General features: G+C 47.9%; 1 protein-coding gene across 5 annotated transcripts in view; it reads right to left on the reverse strand.

Annotated features, from left to right (window-relative positions):
* Positions 1-15,140, reverse strand: part of WDR59 (WD repeat domain 59) — a 47,579-nt gene that overhangs the window by 5,557 nt on the left and 26,882 nt on the right. For 4 of the 5 annotated variants that reach the window (XM_028739323.2, XM_028739324.2, XM_077931812.1 and 1 more), the window contains 3 exons: positions 1,714-1,850; positions 530-611; positions 76-188 (listed from right to left, as the gene is read on the reverse strand). In XM_028739323.2, coding sequence (XP_028595156.2) covers positions 76-188; positions 530-611; positions 1,714-1,850 — 332 coding nt within the window. Of the gene's footprint in view, positions 1-75; positions 189-529; positions 612-1,713; positions 1,851-6,453; positions 6,917-15,140 lie in introns of those variants that run through there. The other variant, XR_013393671.1, reaches the window with a different exon arrangement.

The raw sequence follows: 15,140 nt of genomic DNA on the forward strand, positions 1-15,140 counted from the left end.
GGCACTGTTTTGTTTAAGCCTTTGGGTCCTCGCCTCTTCCCCACCCTCCCCCCAATTCTTATTCCAGCTGCTTACAGAGAATCCAGGAGCTGGCGGCCGAATGGATGCTGGGCCCAGGGGGTCTCCAAGTCTGGGTCGGAATTTGGGCCAAGGCAGAGATCAGTTGCTACTGTGGCCAGTGACCAGACCTGGAAAAGAAGGAGCAGATGATGGGCACACACACACACATAGATGCCCATGCTGTGCAGCCCACAAAGCAAGCAGTAACACTGTAGGGAAGAGGTTGAAGGTTGCCTGCTGAAATCCATAGCTCCATGTTGCATGGATGGTGTAATTCCACCTATGGAAGAGAGGGGGCCACTAGAACAGGGATGGAGGAAAGAAGAAGACAAGTAGCTGAGCAACAAAGAAGAGAGTAAAAAGCTCAGGCTGGACCATTGGCCCACTCTCTGCTGCTCCCTAAGTCAAGATGCTCCCCAGACAATATTGCGAAGCGATAGGAGATGCCTCGCTGGGCTAGCAAAAGTACCTGCAAGAGATCCTTGCGTCCCACAGTCAGGGCAGAGGCAGCGTTCTTCTGACAGGTCTCCTGGATGTCAGTCACGTTCAGTCTGAAGGACAAGAATAGCAGGTGATGCACAAGTGGGGGAGACATCACTCTCAAAGGCTTGGCCTGATTCTCCATATTTCATGCAAAGCAGGAGTGGGGAACCCTTTTCGGTCAGAGAATTGCATTCCCTCACAGGCAGTCTTACTGGAATTGAAGGCTGGTGGTGGGTAAGGCCAGAGACAAAGATGGGCAGAGCAATGGGTAGAGCTTTTACCTGTGTGCTGTAGTCTATATTCCAGCCATGCAAAAGACAGAGGCTTCTGAAGCCCACCACCACCACCACCCAACAAGCTAGAGGCATTTTAACAATTCAAAGACAGGTTCCAACCAGACACAAACACTGGAGGCCAGCTCTGCAGCTTCCCTTCCTCTTCTGTTGAGACCGTGGGGGTGGGGGGATGACTGCTGGCAGACAACTTGGGCAGTGGCTAGTTACCGAATCTCCCTTCTTTTCTGCCCAGGACAGGTGGAGACACAGCACTCAAGGCACCTCAGCCCCCTGTTGCCATTTCCTAGCTTGGAAACACAGCAGGGCGCAAAGCAGTCACTAGGCTCCAAGATCTCTCCGCCAGAGTGACAGAGAAAGAAAGGCCAGAAGAGAGATACAAGGCTGTCTCCCCTCCCCTCCGCACCCCATCCCAAGCTATACAGTAGTATAGCTGGAAAGCTGGAAGGAGTGAACTCCAGTGCACTGCCTCCAGAACACAGCATTCCTTGAATGAAAGACTGAGCTCTGGAAGTGGGTTCAGGGTTCCTGCTTTCCCCCTTTCAGGAAGAGAAAGGCCCAACAGCCTGAATCACAGCTCTTTAAGGCTAAAAGATAGAATGTGGATTTGCCTGGTCAACTGGGGGCAACCAAGCTCACCAAAGACAACCAGGCAAGTGGCTATTTGCACTCCCGCAAAAGGCAGGGGGTGGGGGTGGAGGAAGGAATTCAGGATTGTAGGGACAGACTTTCTGTCCTGATAGGGTGAAGGCCTGCAACAGAAAGTGCAAAATAGGAAACAAGGATCACAGGCTGAGTTCTTAACCTGTCCCCCAGAACAGTACCCAAGACTGAATTGCCACACAGAGTTTCTTGCACATGTGGCCCAGGTACTCACATGTACATCTCCCCTAGTACTTTGTGGACAGGAAGCAGGCAAGAGACATCCTGAATGATCACTTTCCCGGCAGCTTTGATGGGCCGGTTGGCAGCATCCGTCCCCTCTCGCTTGCTGCTCTTCCATCTCCTGGATTTCTGCAGTAGACAGAGCAGCATTTTAGAAGCAGTGATGAGGGGGAGAGACTGCAGACTGAGGGCAGGCAGGGAAGCTTTGGGAGGAGAACATTCAGCCCACGGCCCTGGAAGCTCTGCCTTAGGACCAACCAAGCAAACAGGAGCAGCTAATACACAGGGAGACTCGATAAAAGGCAGTCAAGACAGCAGCAAGAACAGAAGGAAGGAAGGTCTGCTGAGTTCAGTGGGCAAAGCCTAGAGAAGAGGCAGCTAAAGCAGGAAGCTGCCTTATGGAGAGTCAGGCTCTTCATTGATCTGGCTAATATGACCGGGCAGAAGCTCTCCTGGGTTTCCTCCAGCCCTACCAGGAGATGCTAGGGATTGAATCTGGGACCTTTTGCAGGCTAAGCAGATGCTGTACCACAGAAGTAACAAGCTAATCCTTGCATAACCTTGGTGGAAAAGGAATAGTCCCAGCCACCAAACTGACTGTAGAAGTTATGTTCCATGTGGCATATGGAGAGTGAAAGTAAGAAAGATTTGAAAAAGGAGACCTTCCTAGAATCCAAGTGGTTGTGGCCACATGAGCAGGCAGGGTGTGCTGGTGCATGGCCAGCCTGGCACGAAAGCAGCCTTTGCCAATCTGGTGCCCTTCAGAAATACAGCTCCCAACACAGCTGTGCTTCATGAGAGAGCTGGAGTCCAAACCAGCTGGAGTGAATGAGCTTGGCAGAGGCCACACAGCAGGAAACGCTGTACCAGGAGGACAGGCAACGTTCACTTTCAAAACAAGAGCATGGGCCGCAAGCAAACTAGTCGTGCCCTGTGCTTACAGCCACGAAGACTGGCTCTAGCCCACGGTTTCACTCATTCCTTTGGCCACGTTTTCCCATTTAGTTCTTAGATTTGCTTCTAGCTGCCTACTGGGTGAAGGGGAAGGGAGACACATGCAGAGTCGGGAAAGATGGAAGCCATGAGGTGCCAGCAGCCATGCAGGTCATTGGGCTTTCACTGCATCCACAAGAGCTGGAGGCTTCTCTGGGTCTCCGAGTCTCATGTACACCAGTTTATATGCATCAATGATGCCAAAGCAACTGGTAACTAATCTGCAAGATGTTATCAATAAATGCCTTATAGGGGTATGCATGGATCCCATTCCCAATCCAAGATCATTCTCAGAAGGACTTTGGCTGAAAAGGCCCAGGTAAGACTGATCAAGCTGTGCTTACCGCATGTGATCAAGCCATTAACATCCAAGGTGGTGACTTGGTGCATCTCTCACAGAATAAAACGACACATGACCTCTACCTAATAGTGGGAATTCCTGCCTTCCACCCCTCCTCCCGTGCAAGTCCCTGTTGCAGATGCAATAATACGTGCATGTACACAAAAGCGCAATTCCCTTGAAGTTCCCCTATTTGCACGAATCATTAACATCCAAAGCTGTTTGTCAGAGCAAAAAAGAATTTATAGGGGGGAAATGTGTAGGGAGGGAGGAGGGTGGGTGGGTGCACAGAGGAATGCACAAAGTCAGTTATGCTTCATGCACCTCTCGCCAGCTATTTAAAAAGTGCTCAATATCTGATCAGAAGTGAGTTAGAAGAACATGTGGGATTTGAAGCCTGAAGGAGAAACCACAACCCAGGGAAAGCGAACACTCAAGAGACAAACACTGCACTGGCACAGTGACACATCTGCAGAGGAAGCTTCCCACCCTGAGTGGCCAGAGGCCCAGGGGGCTCTATGATTTCAGAGGGGGAAAGTCATGCAGTGTCATACTGGTGCCTTGTGGAGGGCAGGGAGATTTTTAAACACCCACAAGAAGTCCTTTCTCATGCAGACTATTTGTTGTTGTTTAGTCGTGTCCGACTCTTCGTGACCCCATGGACCAGAGCACGCCAGGCACCTCTGTCCTCCACTACTTCCCGCAGTTTGGTCAAACTCATGCTGGTAACCTCAAAAACACTATCCAACCATCTCGTCCTCTGTCGCCCCCTTCTCCTTGTGCCCTCCATCTTTCCCAGCATCAGTGTCTTCTCCAGGGAGTCTTCTCTTCTCATGAGGTGGCCAAAGTACTGGAGCCTCAGCTTCACGATCTGTCCTTCCAGTGAGCACTCAGGGCTGATTTCCTTAAGAATGGATGCGTTTGATCTTCTTGCAGTCCATGGGACTCTCAAGAGTCTTCTCCAGCACCATAATTCAAAAGCATCAGTTCTTCGGGGATCAGCCTTCTTTATGGTCCAGCTCTCACTTCCATACATCACTACTGGGAAAACCATGGCTTTAACTATACGGACCTTTGTTGGCAAGGTGACGTCTCTACTTCTCAAGATGCTGTCCAGGCCTGTCATTGCCCTTCTCCCAAGAAGCAGGCGTCTTTTAATTTCGTGGCTGCTGTCACCATCTGCAGTGATCATGGAGCCCAAGAAAGTAAAATCTCTCACTGCCTCCATTTCTTCCCCTTCTATTTGCCAGGAGGTGATGGGACCAGTGGCCATGATCTTCGTTTTTTTGATGTTGAGCTTCAGACCATATTTTGCGCTCTCCTCTTTCACCCTCATTAAAAGGTTCTTTAATTCCTCCTCACTTTCTGCCATCAAGGTTGTGTCATCTGCATATCTGAGGTTGTTGATATTTCTTCCGGCAATCTTAATTCCAGCTTGGGATTCATCCAGCCCAGCCTTTCACATGATGTATTCTGCATATAAATTAAATAAGCAGGGAGACAAAATACAGCCTTGTCGTACTCCTTTCCCAATTTTGAACCAATCAGTTGTTCCATATCCAGTTCTAACTGTAGCTTCTTGTCCCACATAGAGATTTCTCAGGAGACAGATGAGGTGATCAGGCACTCCCATTTCTTTAAGAACTTGCCATAGTTTGCTGTGGTCGACACAGCAAAGGCTTTTGCATAGTCAATGAAGCAGAAGTAGATGTCTTTCTGGAACTCTCTAGCTTTCTCCATAATCCAGCGCATGTTTGCAATTTGGTCTCTGGTTCCTCTGCCTCTTCTAAATCCAGCTTGCACTTCTGGGAGTTCTTGATCCACATACTGCTTGAGCCTTCCTTGTAGAATTTTAAGCATAACCTTGCTAGCGTGTGAAATGAGTGCAATTGTGCGGTAGTTGGAACATTCTTTGGCACTGCCCTTCTTTGGGACTGGGATGTAGACTGATCTTCTCCAATCTTCTGGCCACTGCTGAGTTTTCCAAATTTGCTGGCATATTGAGTGTAGCACCTTAACAGCATCATCTTTTAAAATTTTAAATAGTTCAGCTGGAATACCATCACTTCCACTGGCCTTGTTATTTGCAGTGCTTTCTAAGGCCCATTTGACTTCACTCTCCAGGATGTCTGGCTCAAGGTCAGCAACCACACTACCTGGGGTGTACGAGACATCCATATCTTTCTGGTATAATTCCTCTGTGTATTCTTGCCACTTCTTCTTTATGCCTTCTACTTCTGTTAGGTCCTTACCACTTTTGTCCTTTATTATGGTAATCTTTGTACGAAATGTTCCTTTCATATCTCCAATTTTCTTGAACAGATCTCTGGTTCTTCCCATTCTGTTGTTTTCCTCTATTTGTTTGCATTGCTCGTTTAAGAAGGCCTTCTTGTCTCTCCTTGCTATTCTTTGGAAATCTGCATTCAATTTCCTGTATCTTTCACTATCTCCCTCACATTTTGCTTGCCTTCTCTCCTCCGCTATTTGTAAGGCCTCGTTGGACAGCCACTTTGCTTTCTTGCATTTCCTTTTCATTGGGATGGTTTTCGTTGCTGCCTCCTGTACGAGCCTCCATCCATAGTTCTTCAGGCACTCTGTCCACCAAATCTAAATCCTCAAACCTGTTCCTCACTTCCACTGTGTATTCATAAGGGATTTGACTTAGATTGTATCTTACCGGCCCAGTGGTTTTTCCTACTTTCTTCAGTTTAAGCTTGAATTTTGCTATAAGAAGCTGATGATCTGAGCCACAGTCAGCTCCAGGTCTTGTTTTTGCTGACTGTATAGAGCTTCTCCATCTTTGGCTGCAGAGAATATAATCAATCTGATTTCGATGCTGCCCATCTGGTGATGTCCATGTGTAGAGTCGTCTCTTGTGTTGTTGGAAAAGCGTGTTTGTGATGACCAGCTTGTTCTCTTGACAGAACTCTATTAGCCTTTGCCCTGCTTCGTTTTGATCTCCAAGGCCAAACTTGCCAGTTGTTCCTTTTATCTCTTGCCTCCCTACTTTAGCATTCCAATCCCCTATAATGAGAAGAACATCCTTCTTTGGTGTCACTTCTATAAGGTGTTGTAAGTCTTCATAGAATTGGTCAATTTCAGTTTCTTCAGCACCAGTAGTTGGTGCATAAACTTGGATTACTGTGATGTTAAAAGGTCTGCCTTGGATTCGTATCGAGATCATTCTATCATTTTTGAGATTGCATCCCAGTACAGCTTTCGCCACTCTTTTGTTGACTATGAGGGCCATTCCATTTCTTTTACGGGTTTCTTGCCCACAGTAGTAGATGTGATGGTCATCCGAACTGAATTCGCCCATTCCCGTCCATTTTAGTTCACTGATGCCCAGGATGTCAATATTTATTCTTGCCATCTCATTTTTGACCACCTCCAACTTACCCAGGTTCATGGTTCTTACATTCCAGGTTCCTATGCAATATTTTTCTTTACAGCATTGGACTTTCCTTTCACTTCCAGGCATATCCGCAACTGAGCGTCCTTTCGGCTTTGGCCCAGCTGCTTCATCAGCTCTGGATCTACTTGTACTTGCCCTCCGCTCTTCCCCAGTAGCATGTTGGACGCCTTCCGACCTGAGGGGCTCATCTTCCAGCGTCATAACTTTTATATGCCTGTTGTCTTTGTCCATTGAGTTTTCTTGGCAAGGATACTGGAGTGGCTTGCCGGTTCCTCCTCCAGGTGGATCACGTTTGGTCGAAACTCTCCACTATGACCTGTTCATCTTGTGTGCCCTGCTCGGCGTAGTTCATAGCTTCTCTGAGTTCTTCAAGCCCCTTCGCCACGGCAAGGCAGTGATCCATGAAGGGGTCATGCAGACTATACAGCCTGCAATTCCACACATTCACTTTGGAGACAAAAATCGAGGATTAGTACAAACTGGGAATGGGAGACTTGGAGATCATGCTGAACAGGGAGTCCCCCAGGCCACTTTGCTCAGGCAGAGGCAAACACAAAGGCCTGTGTGTACTCTATGCTAAAGAGAGAAAGAAAAGCAGGGTTCTGCAACTTATTCCAAACTAGGCAAATTTCACACATAAAGACTGGTTGTTTTCAGTCATTTTATTCTGAAGTCTGCCTGTCCCCTTCTCTTGCACTTGGGTGTGAGAGATTCCAGAGGGCACGATTAAAAATATGTCTCCACAGACATAAGGGAGAGGAAAAATGTATGCTTAATATGAGGGTCAAACTAGATGTGACTTTCAGAACTTTCTTGAACAACATGCTCATGACTAACCACATCAGCTGCAAGTGTCCTGGTCTGGTTTAGATGTTACTGGTGTTGTAACACTGGTACCCCACCCCCACATAGCACCCTGTTTTCAACATTGCTTGGAGGCTACTATGCTGTGGCCAGCTGCCCTGAGGCACAAGGACAGGCTGCTTACACCCACAATTTCATTATGAATTGCAATGCAATCAAATGGAATCCAGTTCAGCATTTGCCAAGCCCTCCACCAGGTGTTTTAGACTGCAACTCCCTTCAGCCCTGAACAACATACTGATGGGAATTACAGTTCAAAACACTTGGAGGGCACTGGCTTGGCAAAGGCTTGGCCAGATACACACTCAGTGACTTGACAGAGCAAAAGAGCCACAGAGGGAATGAAAAGGCCAAGCAACCTCCTCAACTTCTAAGCATCAGGAAGAGGGATGTCATGGGATGGGGATGGAAGCGGCAACTGCACTCAACGAGCTCACAACTAGCTGATGGTCTGCACCAGCACACGGGAAGGGAAAGGAGCCATGGCAACTGATTATGGATATATAGACATGAAGCAAGCCCAAGAATAAGCCACCGACCACTTTGTAGCAACCGCTGGGATATTTGCACAATCAGCAGGGTGTGGGGCTATGAAATCCTTCCACCCTCTGGTGACTTGTGTACACTTCCCTTTAGCAGCGCATTAGATGGATGAAGCCTCAGCTGATATGTCCAGGGGGCAAGAATTCAAAAGCAACTTTTCACTAAGAATCTTCACCGCATCCATGTTATGTCAAATAATTCCAGTTACAGATAGGTAGCCGTGTTGGTCTGCCATAGTCAAAACAAAACAAAATCCTTCCAGTAGCACCTTAAAGACCAATTAAGTTAGTTCTTGGTATGAGCTTTCGTGTGCATGCACACTTCTTCAGATACCCATGCACACGAAAGCTCATACCAAGAACTAACTTAGTTGGTCTTTAAGGTGCTACTGGAAGGAATTTTTTTTTGTAGTGTCAAATAATGTTAGCTCACCCCTAAATCAAACTGGTCTGCGACGGGAGGGCAGAGTCAGTTAAAGAGACTGAGGTCCCACAATACTCTCTGCTTTCTCCATCCCAGTATCCAAAGCAAAGCCCTGATCACCTACGGTCAGCAAACAAGAGACACAAGACACAGCAATCAATCAGGATGGCTGGTTGGTTATCGCATTCTGGCTACTAGGAATACATATATATCATTTGCCCTGATCTGCTGCTTAGAAGTTGCGTGTGCGCACGCATGCACGCAATTTTTTTTTTGTTTTCTTCTCCCTCAGCACGAGGCAATGGAGCTTTATGACTCCACCATTGCCATGCAAATAACTTAGCAGCATCACTGATTAGGAGTTCTCATCACTTCTTAAAAATAAGGTGCAACAACATCTAGAGGGCCAAAGGCTCCCCATCACTGGTGCAGATGAAGATATAGACCTCAAAGAGGCACTGCTATCCCTTGAATCATGCTAACCTTGTACTATGAATGTGCTCTGGATGCATGCAATGTGTGTTTGGGGAAGGGGGTGGGATACCACACTGCTTCCCTTAATGCCCCCCACCCCAGGGCTGATATGAAAAGGTAGCCCTCACACGTGCTTATCTCTACCACCATCAGCCTGAGAACAAGACAGTCTCAGCTGAACTGGCCCTGGGCAAGAAAAGACTCTCCTCCTGCCAGGTCTCTGCTACCACCACCAAAGCCCATTGCCTGATGTGGAAGGAGAGACTGGTAAGGGGATCCATTCCTTTTTAAAAAATATAATTTTATTAAGACTTTTCAGCATACAATAAAAACAGAAACAAAACAAAGAAAGAAGCAAGCTGACAGAGAGATAAGAATAATAACAGAGTGTACGTGTGTGTGTAAAAGTGACTTCAAACTATCCATCTTTCAGTTGTGTCGACAAAAATTTCTCATAATAATCCAGTGTTCAATCCAGAATAACATCCAGTTATTCCTCCCTCTGCTAGCTGATGTTTTCCTGATATTAAATCCCAGCACCGCAGGTTCATTCCTTTTCCTTCCCATCCAAGAATTCCAAAAGAGTTTGTACAGTTATTATAAGTAAGCCTTAATCTTCCTCCAGTCCAATCTCACAACTTTACCTCCAGACTTTAAAAAGACATTCAGTCCTTATTATTTATATAGTAAGACAATATTCATAATTGATTAAAAATTATGTCCCTCAATGTCTTTGCTGCCCAGGCCTGCCAACTCTATGGGGCTGAGGCCTCTACAGCTCCCCACCTCAATGTCTGCTGGAATGGGACTCAGCCCCCCAATGTTGGTTGCAACTCAGCTGCTGCCACCTTGCTTAGAGGATGGCACTAACAGCATAGACTTGGGAAGGCAAAATACTTGCTTTGACTTGATGGGTCTACTGGCGAGTCTAACTGCTGACTCAGCCTTATGCTACACTTGTGTGTATTATCAGGACTTGCTAACAAATTATGTAGACATTAATTCACAGCCCCTAAAGATGTATCCATATCTTCCAATTCCATTTGGCCATGGGCTTCCATCTTTGTCATTTAGAAAAAAGTTGATTTCCCACTTCCTGTATTTCCATCCTTTTTTCAAAAGTATTGCAGGAGCCATTGTCACTTTCCCCCCTCAGATGATTTCAGGAGGACTCCCCTGAGTGAGTGCTTGAGGGCCCTGCTCTTGCCACTTACCATCTGGCCTGGGGCGGGGCCTGAGGCCTCATAAGGACTGTGTGCTGCTTGCTGCCGCTGCCCAGGAGGACTCCCCTGAGTGAGTGCTTGAGGGCCCTGCTCTTGCCACTTACCATCTGGCCTGGGGCGGGGCCTGAGGCCTCATAAGGACTGCGTGCTGCTTGCTGCCTGCTGCCCAGGAGGACTCCCCTGAGTGAGTGCCTGAGATCCCTGCTCCTTCCTGCCACTTACCACCTGGCCCAGGGCGGGGCCTGACAGGCCTCACTAGGACAGTTGTTACTGCCGGAGGGGCACAGAGTGTTTTAAAAATGTTTTTAAAAAAATTTCTTTTGGATTTTTTGTATGTGGGGGGTGGGGGTGGGATGGATGTTTGGTTGGGCTTGGGGAATTATTTTTTATTTTGATGTTTTTGTAATTTTTACATTTTTTGTTTGTATTGTTTTATTGGTTTTGTTTGTTTGTTTAAGGTGTTGTTTTGTTCTTAGGGGGAGGGGTCAGAGCTGCCGGGGAGTGGGCCCCAGCCCACAAAAAAAAAAGTATGCGGATGATACCCAGCTCTACCTCTCTTTTAAATCAGAACCAGTGAGGGCGGTGAAGGTCCTGTGTGAGTGTCTGGAGGCGGTTGGAGGATGGATGGCGGCTAACAGATTGAGGTTGAATCCTGACAAGACAGAAGTACTGTTTTGGGGGGACAGGAGGCGGGCAGGTGTGGAGGATTCCCTGGTCCTGAATGGGGTAACTGTGCCCCTGAAGGACCAGGTGCGCAGCCTGGGAGTCATTTTGGACTCACAGCTGTCCATGGAGGCACAGGTCAAATCTGTGTCCAGGGCAGCTGTTTACCAGCTCCATCTGGTACGTAGGCTGAGACCCTATCTGCCTGCGGACTGTCTCGCCAGAGTGGTGCATGCTCTGGTTATCTCCCGCTTGGACTACTGCAATGCACTCTACGTGGGGCTACCTTTGAAGGTGACTCGGAAACTACAACTAATCCAGAATGCGGCAGCTAGACTGGTGACTGGGGGCGGCCGCCGAGACCATATAACACCGGTCTTGAAAGACCTACATTGGCTCCCAGTACGTTTCCGAGCACAATTCAAAGTGTTGGTGCTGACCTTTAAAGCCCTAAACGGCCTCGGTCCAGTATACCTGAAGGAGTGTCTCCACCCCCATCATTCTGCCCGGACGCTGAGGTCCAGCGCCGAGGGCCTTCTGGCGGTTCCCTCATTGCGAGAAGCAAAGCTACAGGGAACCAGGCAGAGGGCCTTCTCGGTAGTGGCGCCCGCCCTATGGAACGCCCTTCCAGCAGATGTCAAAGCGATAAACAACTACCTGACATTCAGAAGACATCTTAAGGCAGCCCTGTTCAGGGAAGTTTTTAACGTGTGATATTTTACTGTATTTTTGGTTTCTATGGAAGCCGCCAGAGTGGCTGGGGAGGCCAAGCCAGATGGGCGGGGTATAAATAATAAATTATTATTATTATTATTATTATTTCAAATTGTACACAGAGTCCTCTTTCCATGAATTCCATCTCCTTCTTCAACATCATAGCTCCAGCATTACATTGTTCCACTCCTTCCAGCACTGATACTACTGCAAGAGGCTTAGTGGCTTTTCCCCCCAAAGGAGGACCCATTCCTCACACATGATGGCAATGGTGCCTTGGATGAAGGACTTCATAGTGAGGTGGGGTGGGGGTTCTGGAAAGAACACCCCCTCCTCAGACTTACTTACCCTACAGCTCTTCACCCCAACCACTGTTGCACAGGGGGAAAGCATATTTCAGGCACAGGCAAGCTGAATGAAATGCTCTGTAGAAATTATGTAAATTAGGGAAGCTCACCTATTTTGCAGAGTTTGCTCTCCCAAGGAGGGGCAGGGATCTATAGGGCACCCAAGCCCCATCCTCAGAGGACCAAAGATCTAAACAGCCACATGGATTGCAATCCACATGGATTGCACCACACGGATTGCACCACATGGATTGCACCAGGAATTTCCAATGAATCTTTCACAAAGCTTTTATAGCAATGAAGAGCAAGCATTTTATAGCAATGAAGAGCAACTGGCATTCCTATTAATGCTGTGGTTAGTTCAGAGGGCTTCACGTATGCAAGCATAATTATTGCAACCACCCTGAAAGGTAGGTCAGTATTGTTATTATCCTTGTCTTGCAGATGTGAAGCAGACACCAAGAGGCTGGCCACAGACTTGCCTAAGGCTTTCCTAGTGAGTTCATGGCACAAACAAGATCTGAACCAGGGGATTGCTTGGCCTCTTAAACGCCCTTAACAGCTCTGGACTTGCCAGGGCCAACATTCTTAAGAAGCTTGTTTCTACACCCTAGACCACATACTGCATGGAAAAAAGGAAGCTCCCCACCCAACATCCCTGTCAGAGAGCCTATTCATAGGCTACTCCAATCCAATGCACGAATCACAACTAAAGAATCCCTGAGAGATGTCCATCCCTCTGTTAAAAAACTTCCAATGGAGGACAGTTCATGACTTTCTGAGGTAATCCATTCCACTGTCAAACAGCTCTTACTCTCAGAAAGTTCTTCTTTATGTTGAGACAGAATCTACTTCCTTGAAATTTGAATCCACTGGTTCAGGTCCTCCCCTCTGAAGCAGCAGAAAACAAGCTCACTCCATTCTCCATGTGACAGCCCTTCAGATATTTGAAGATGGCTATAATATCACCTCTCAATCTTCTCTTCAACAGGCTAAATATCCATAACTCCCTCAACCACTCCTCATAAGGCCTGGTTTCCAGGCCCTTTATCAATTTGCTTGTCCTCCTCTACAGAAACTCCAGCTTGTCAATATCCTTCTTAAACTGTGGTGCCCAGAATTGGTTATGGGACTCCAGGTGGGGTCTGACCAAGGTAGAGTATTATCTTGCTCCAATTAGCACCAAGCATTAAAGCTATACAATCATTCTGGTTGTCCTAGAAACCACAACCGACTCTGAAGTACCACCTCACATAAGCACAGGATGCCTTCCCTCCCACTGCCCTGATTCCTCCACCCACCCAAGTCAGTTGTCCTCCCCAGCTACAGTCAGGGTTACACAAAACCAGGCAGGTGGCAGGTTATTCTTGGGCCCATGGGGAGCGGACAGTTAGTCAAGGGCAGCAGTAACACAGCAAACAGTACCGGGAAGTCGTTAATTGCTTGTATGGACCAACGCCGTCTGGCAGAGCAAGGCGACATCTGTGCATGAGAATGTTACGCCCAGGAGGGGAAGGAGGGAAGAAGGTGAACCGTTGAGAGAAGGAGAAGAGGAAGAAAAGAACACAGAGCTGAGAAACTCATGAGCCAAGGGGCCCCGTGCTGCACCAAGGGCAGAGGCCAGCTGTGGACCAGTCAGAGATGTGCTATTCCAGGGCAGCTAAGGGCCTTCTTATTCTGATTCAGCACAGGAAAGATGGAAAGGTCTGCCCTCTAGAGGAGTGACACAGTGCTATCTACTCTGAGAGCCAGACCTCTCCCAAGTTGCAGACAAAAGCCTGCAATCTGCCATTGCAGGGGCTGAACCTGTGGCCCTCTACAGACAAAACATACTCATGACCACTTCCCACAAAAAACACAACAGAAGCAAGTTTCCCTAAGATGTCATACGAATCCTTGCTGGTCCTCATATCAATCCTCTGTTCCAGGGATAGGGAAACCTGTAGCACTCCAGATGTTACTGGACTCCCAACTCTCCCATTAATCCAAGCCAGCATGGCTAATGGTCAAGGGAGATGGGAGCAGAAGTCCAACCACAGCTGGAGGGGCACAGGTTCCCCACCCCTGTTCTTCCTTCACTGCGTAAAGGGAAGTGTCTCATGCAACTAGCGCTGCTGACAGGGACACTGAGGTCAGAGGCCTTGAGTCCTCTGAGTCCTATAAGACACAGAGCAGTCAAATACACAGGCAGGAAGGTCCTGCTGGCTACACCCCTCAGGTGGTTGTTTCCCTTTCCTTATCTCTTTTCCCCTGTGGCTAATTTAACCCACACAAATTCCTAGGAAATAATTAGCTGCTAAGAAAGGGAGCTCAGATGACCCCCTCATCAGTGCGCAGCAAATGCAAGGCATCTAGATGTGAAGAGCCGTCAACCTGTGCCAATCCCTCAACCTATCCAGGCAGCATGGATAGCTTTTGGGGTGCTGGCATTTCACACACTGCTTCCCTACAATATGTTTCCCATGATTCAGATTAAATACTCAATTACTGACCCAAGAGCACAGGAATTTCCAACAGGGAAAAGCCCTGTGCAACTCTGTTTTATTTCATCACTTTAAAACCACCCTGTCAGTTGGGCCTCCCAGTCCCTGTGCATTCCAATCCCCGAAAGGCCCCAAAATAGGCAGGACTAGATAAAGCTTCAAGGTCAAAAGACTCCTTCCAAAATGAGACCCCTGCAAACTCAGCCTTCAGGGAACCTGGGTAGCTCAAAGTGGCACATGCCACGCTGTGGAGAGGGTCTCATCAGGTTTTGTGAAGCTGCTAACTGCTGATAGCACTGGGAAAGTTGAGCCTAGTGCGACCAGCTCAAAGAGCCCCAAAGCCCTGATTCTAAGTGCATCAGCTCAGTTAAGGTTTTTTTTAGCTCACTCTCAAGATCGTCATTTTAGGCCACCGTACAGTATATGATGGCTTGGGGGGACTCCAAGACTGCCAAGAAGGTAGTCACAGCTGTGTCCTATGGGGTTTCATTAAATAAGGGCCATTCAAGCTCTTCCAAAGTGGGCAGGAACTAGATGTGGTAAGTCTGCCCTGGGACACCTAACCAATTATCTCTGGCAAGTGGAGGTGCTCAGCATGAGCCAGTCAACAAGCCCAGCTCTCAAGTAAGCGGGGACCAGGAGGCAATATCGTAGCCTTTGCAACCCAGGTTGGCAGATTTCCATGCTCCCTGATGGACCCCAGTGTGACCCAAGTGTAAAAAGCCTGCCCTCTTGTGCCACACAGTCAGTTGCTTGCACACAGAAATCCACAGAGCTGTCAGGCACCCCTATAGAATTCTTGCAAGGTCCACCCAAGGACCACTCAGATGCATAAAAAACCTAGCAGCTGGACAAGTCCCTAATTGCAGATAGCTGGCCTTTTCCAGTAAGTGAAGGCATAATGCTAAGAAAGGAAGAATCAAGAGAGAGCCAGCAG

The sequence above is a fragment of the Podarcis muralis genome, chromosome 7 (genome assembly GCF_964188315.1).
Source record: "Podarcis muralis chromosome 7, rPodMur119.hap1.1, whole genome shotgun sequence".
NCBI classification, from domain to species: domain Eukaryota; kingdom Metazoa; phylum Chordata; class Lepidosauria; order Squamata; family Lacertidae; genus Podarcis; species Podarcis muralis.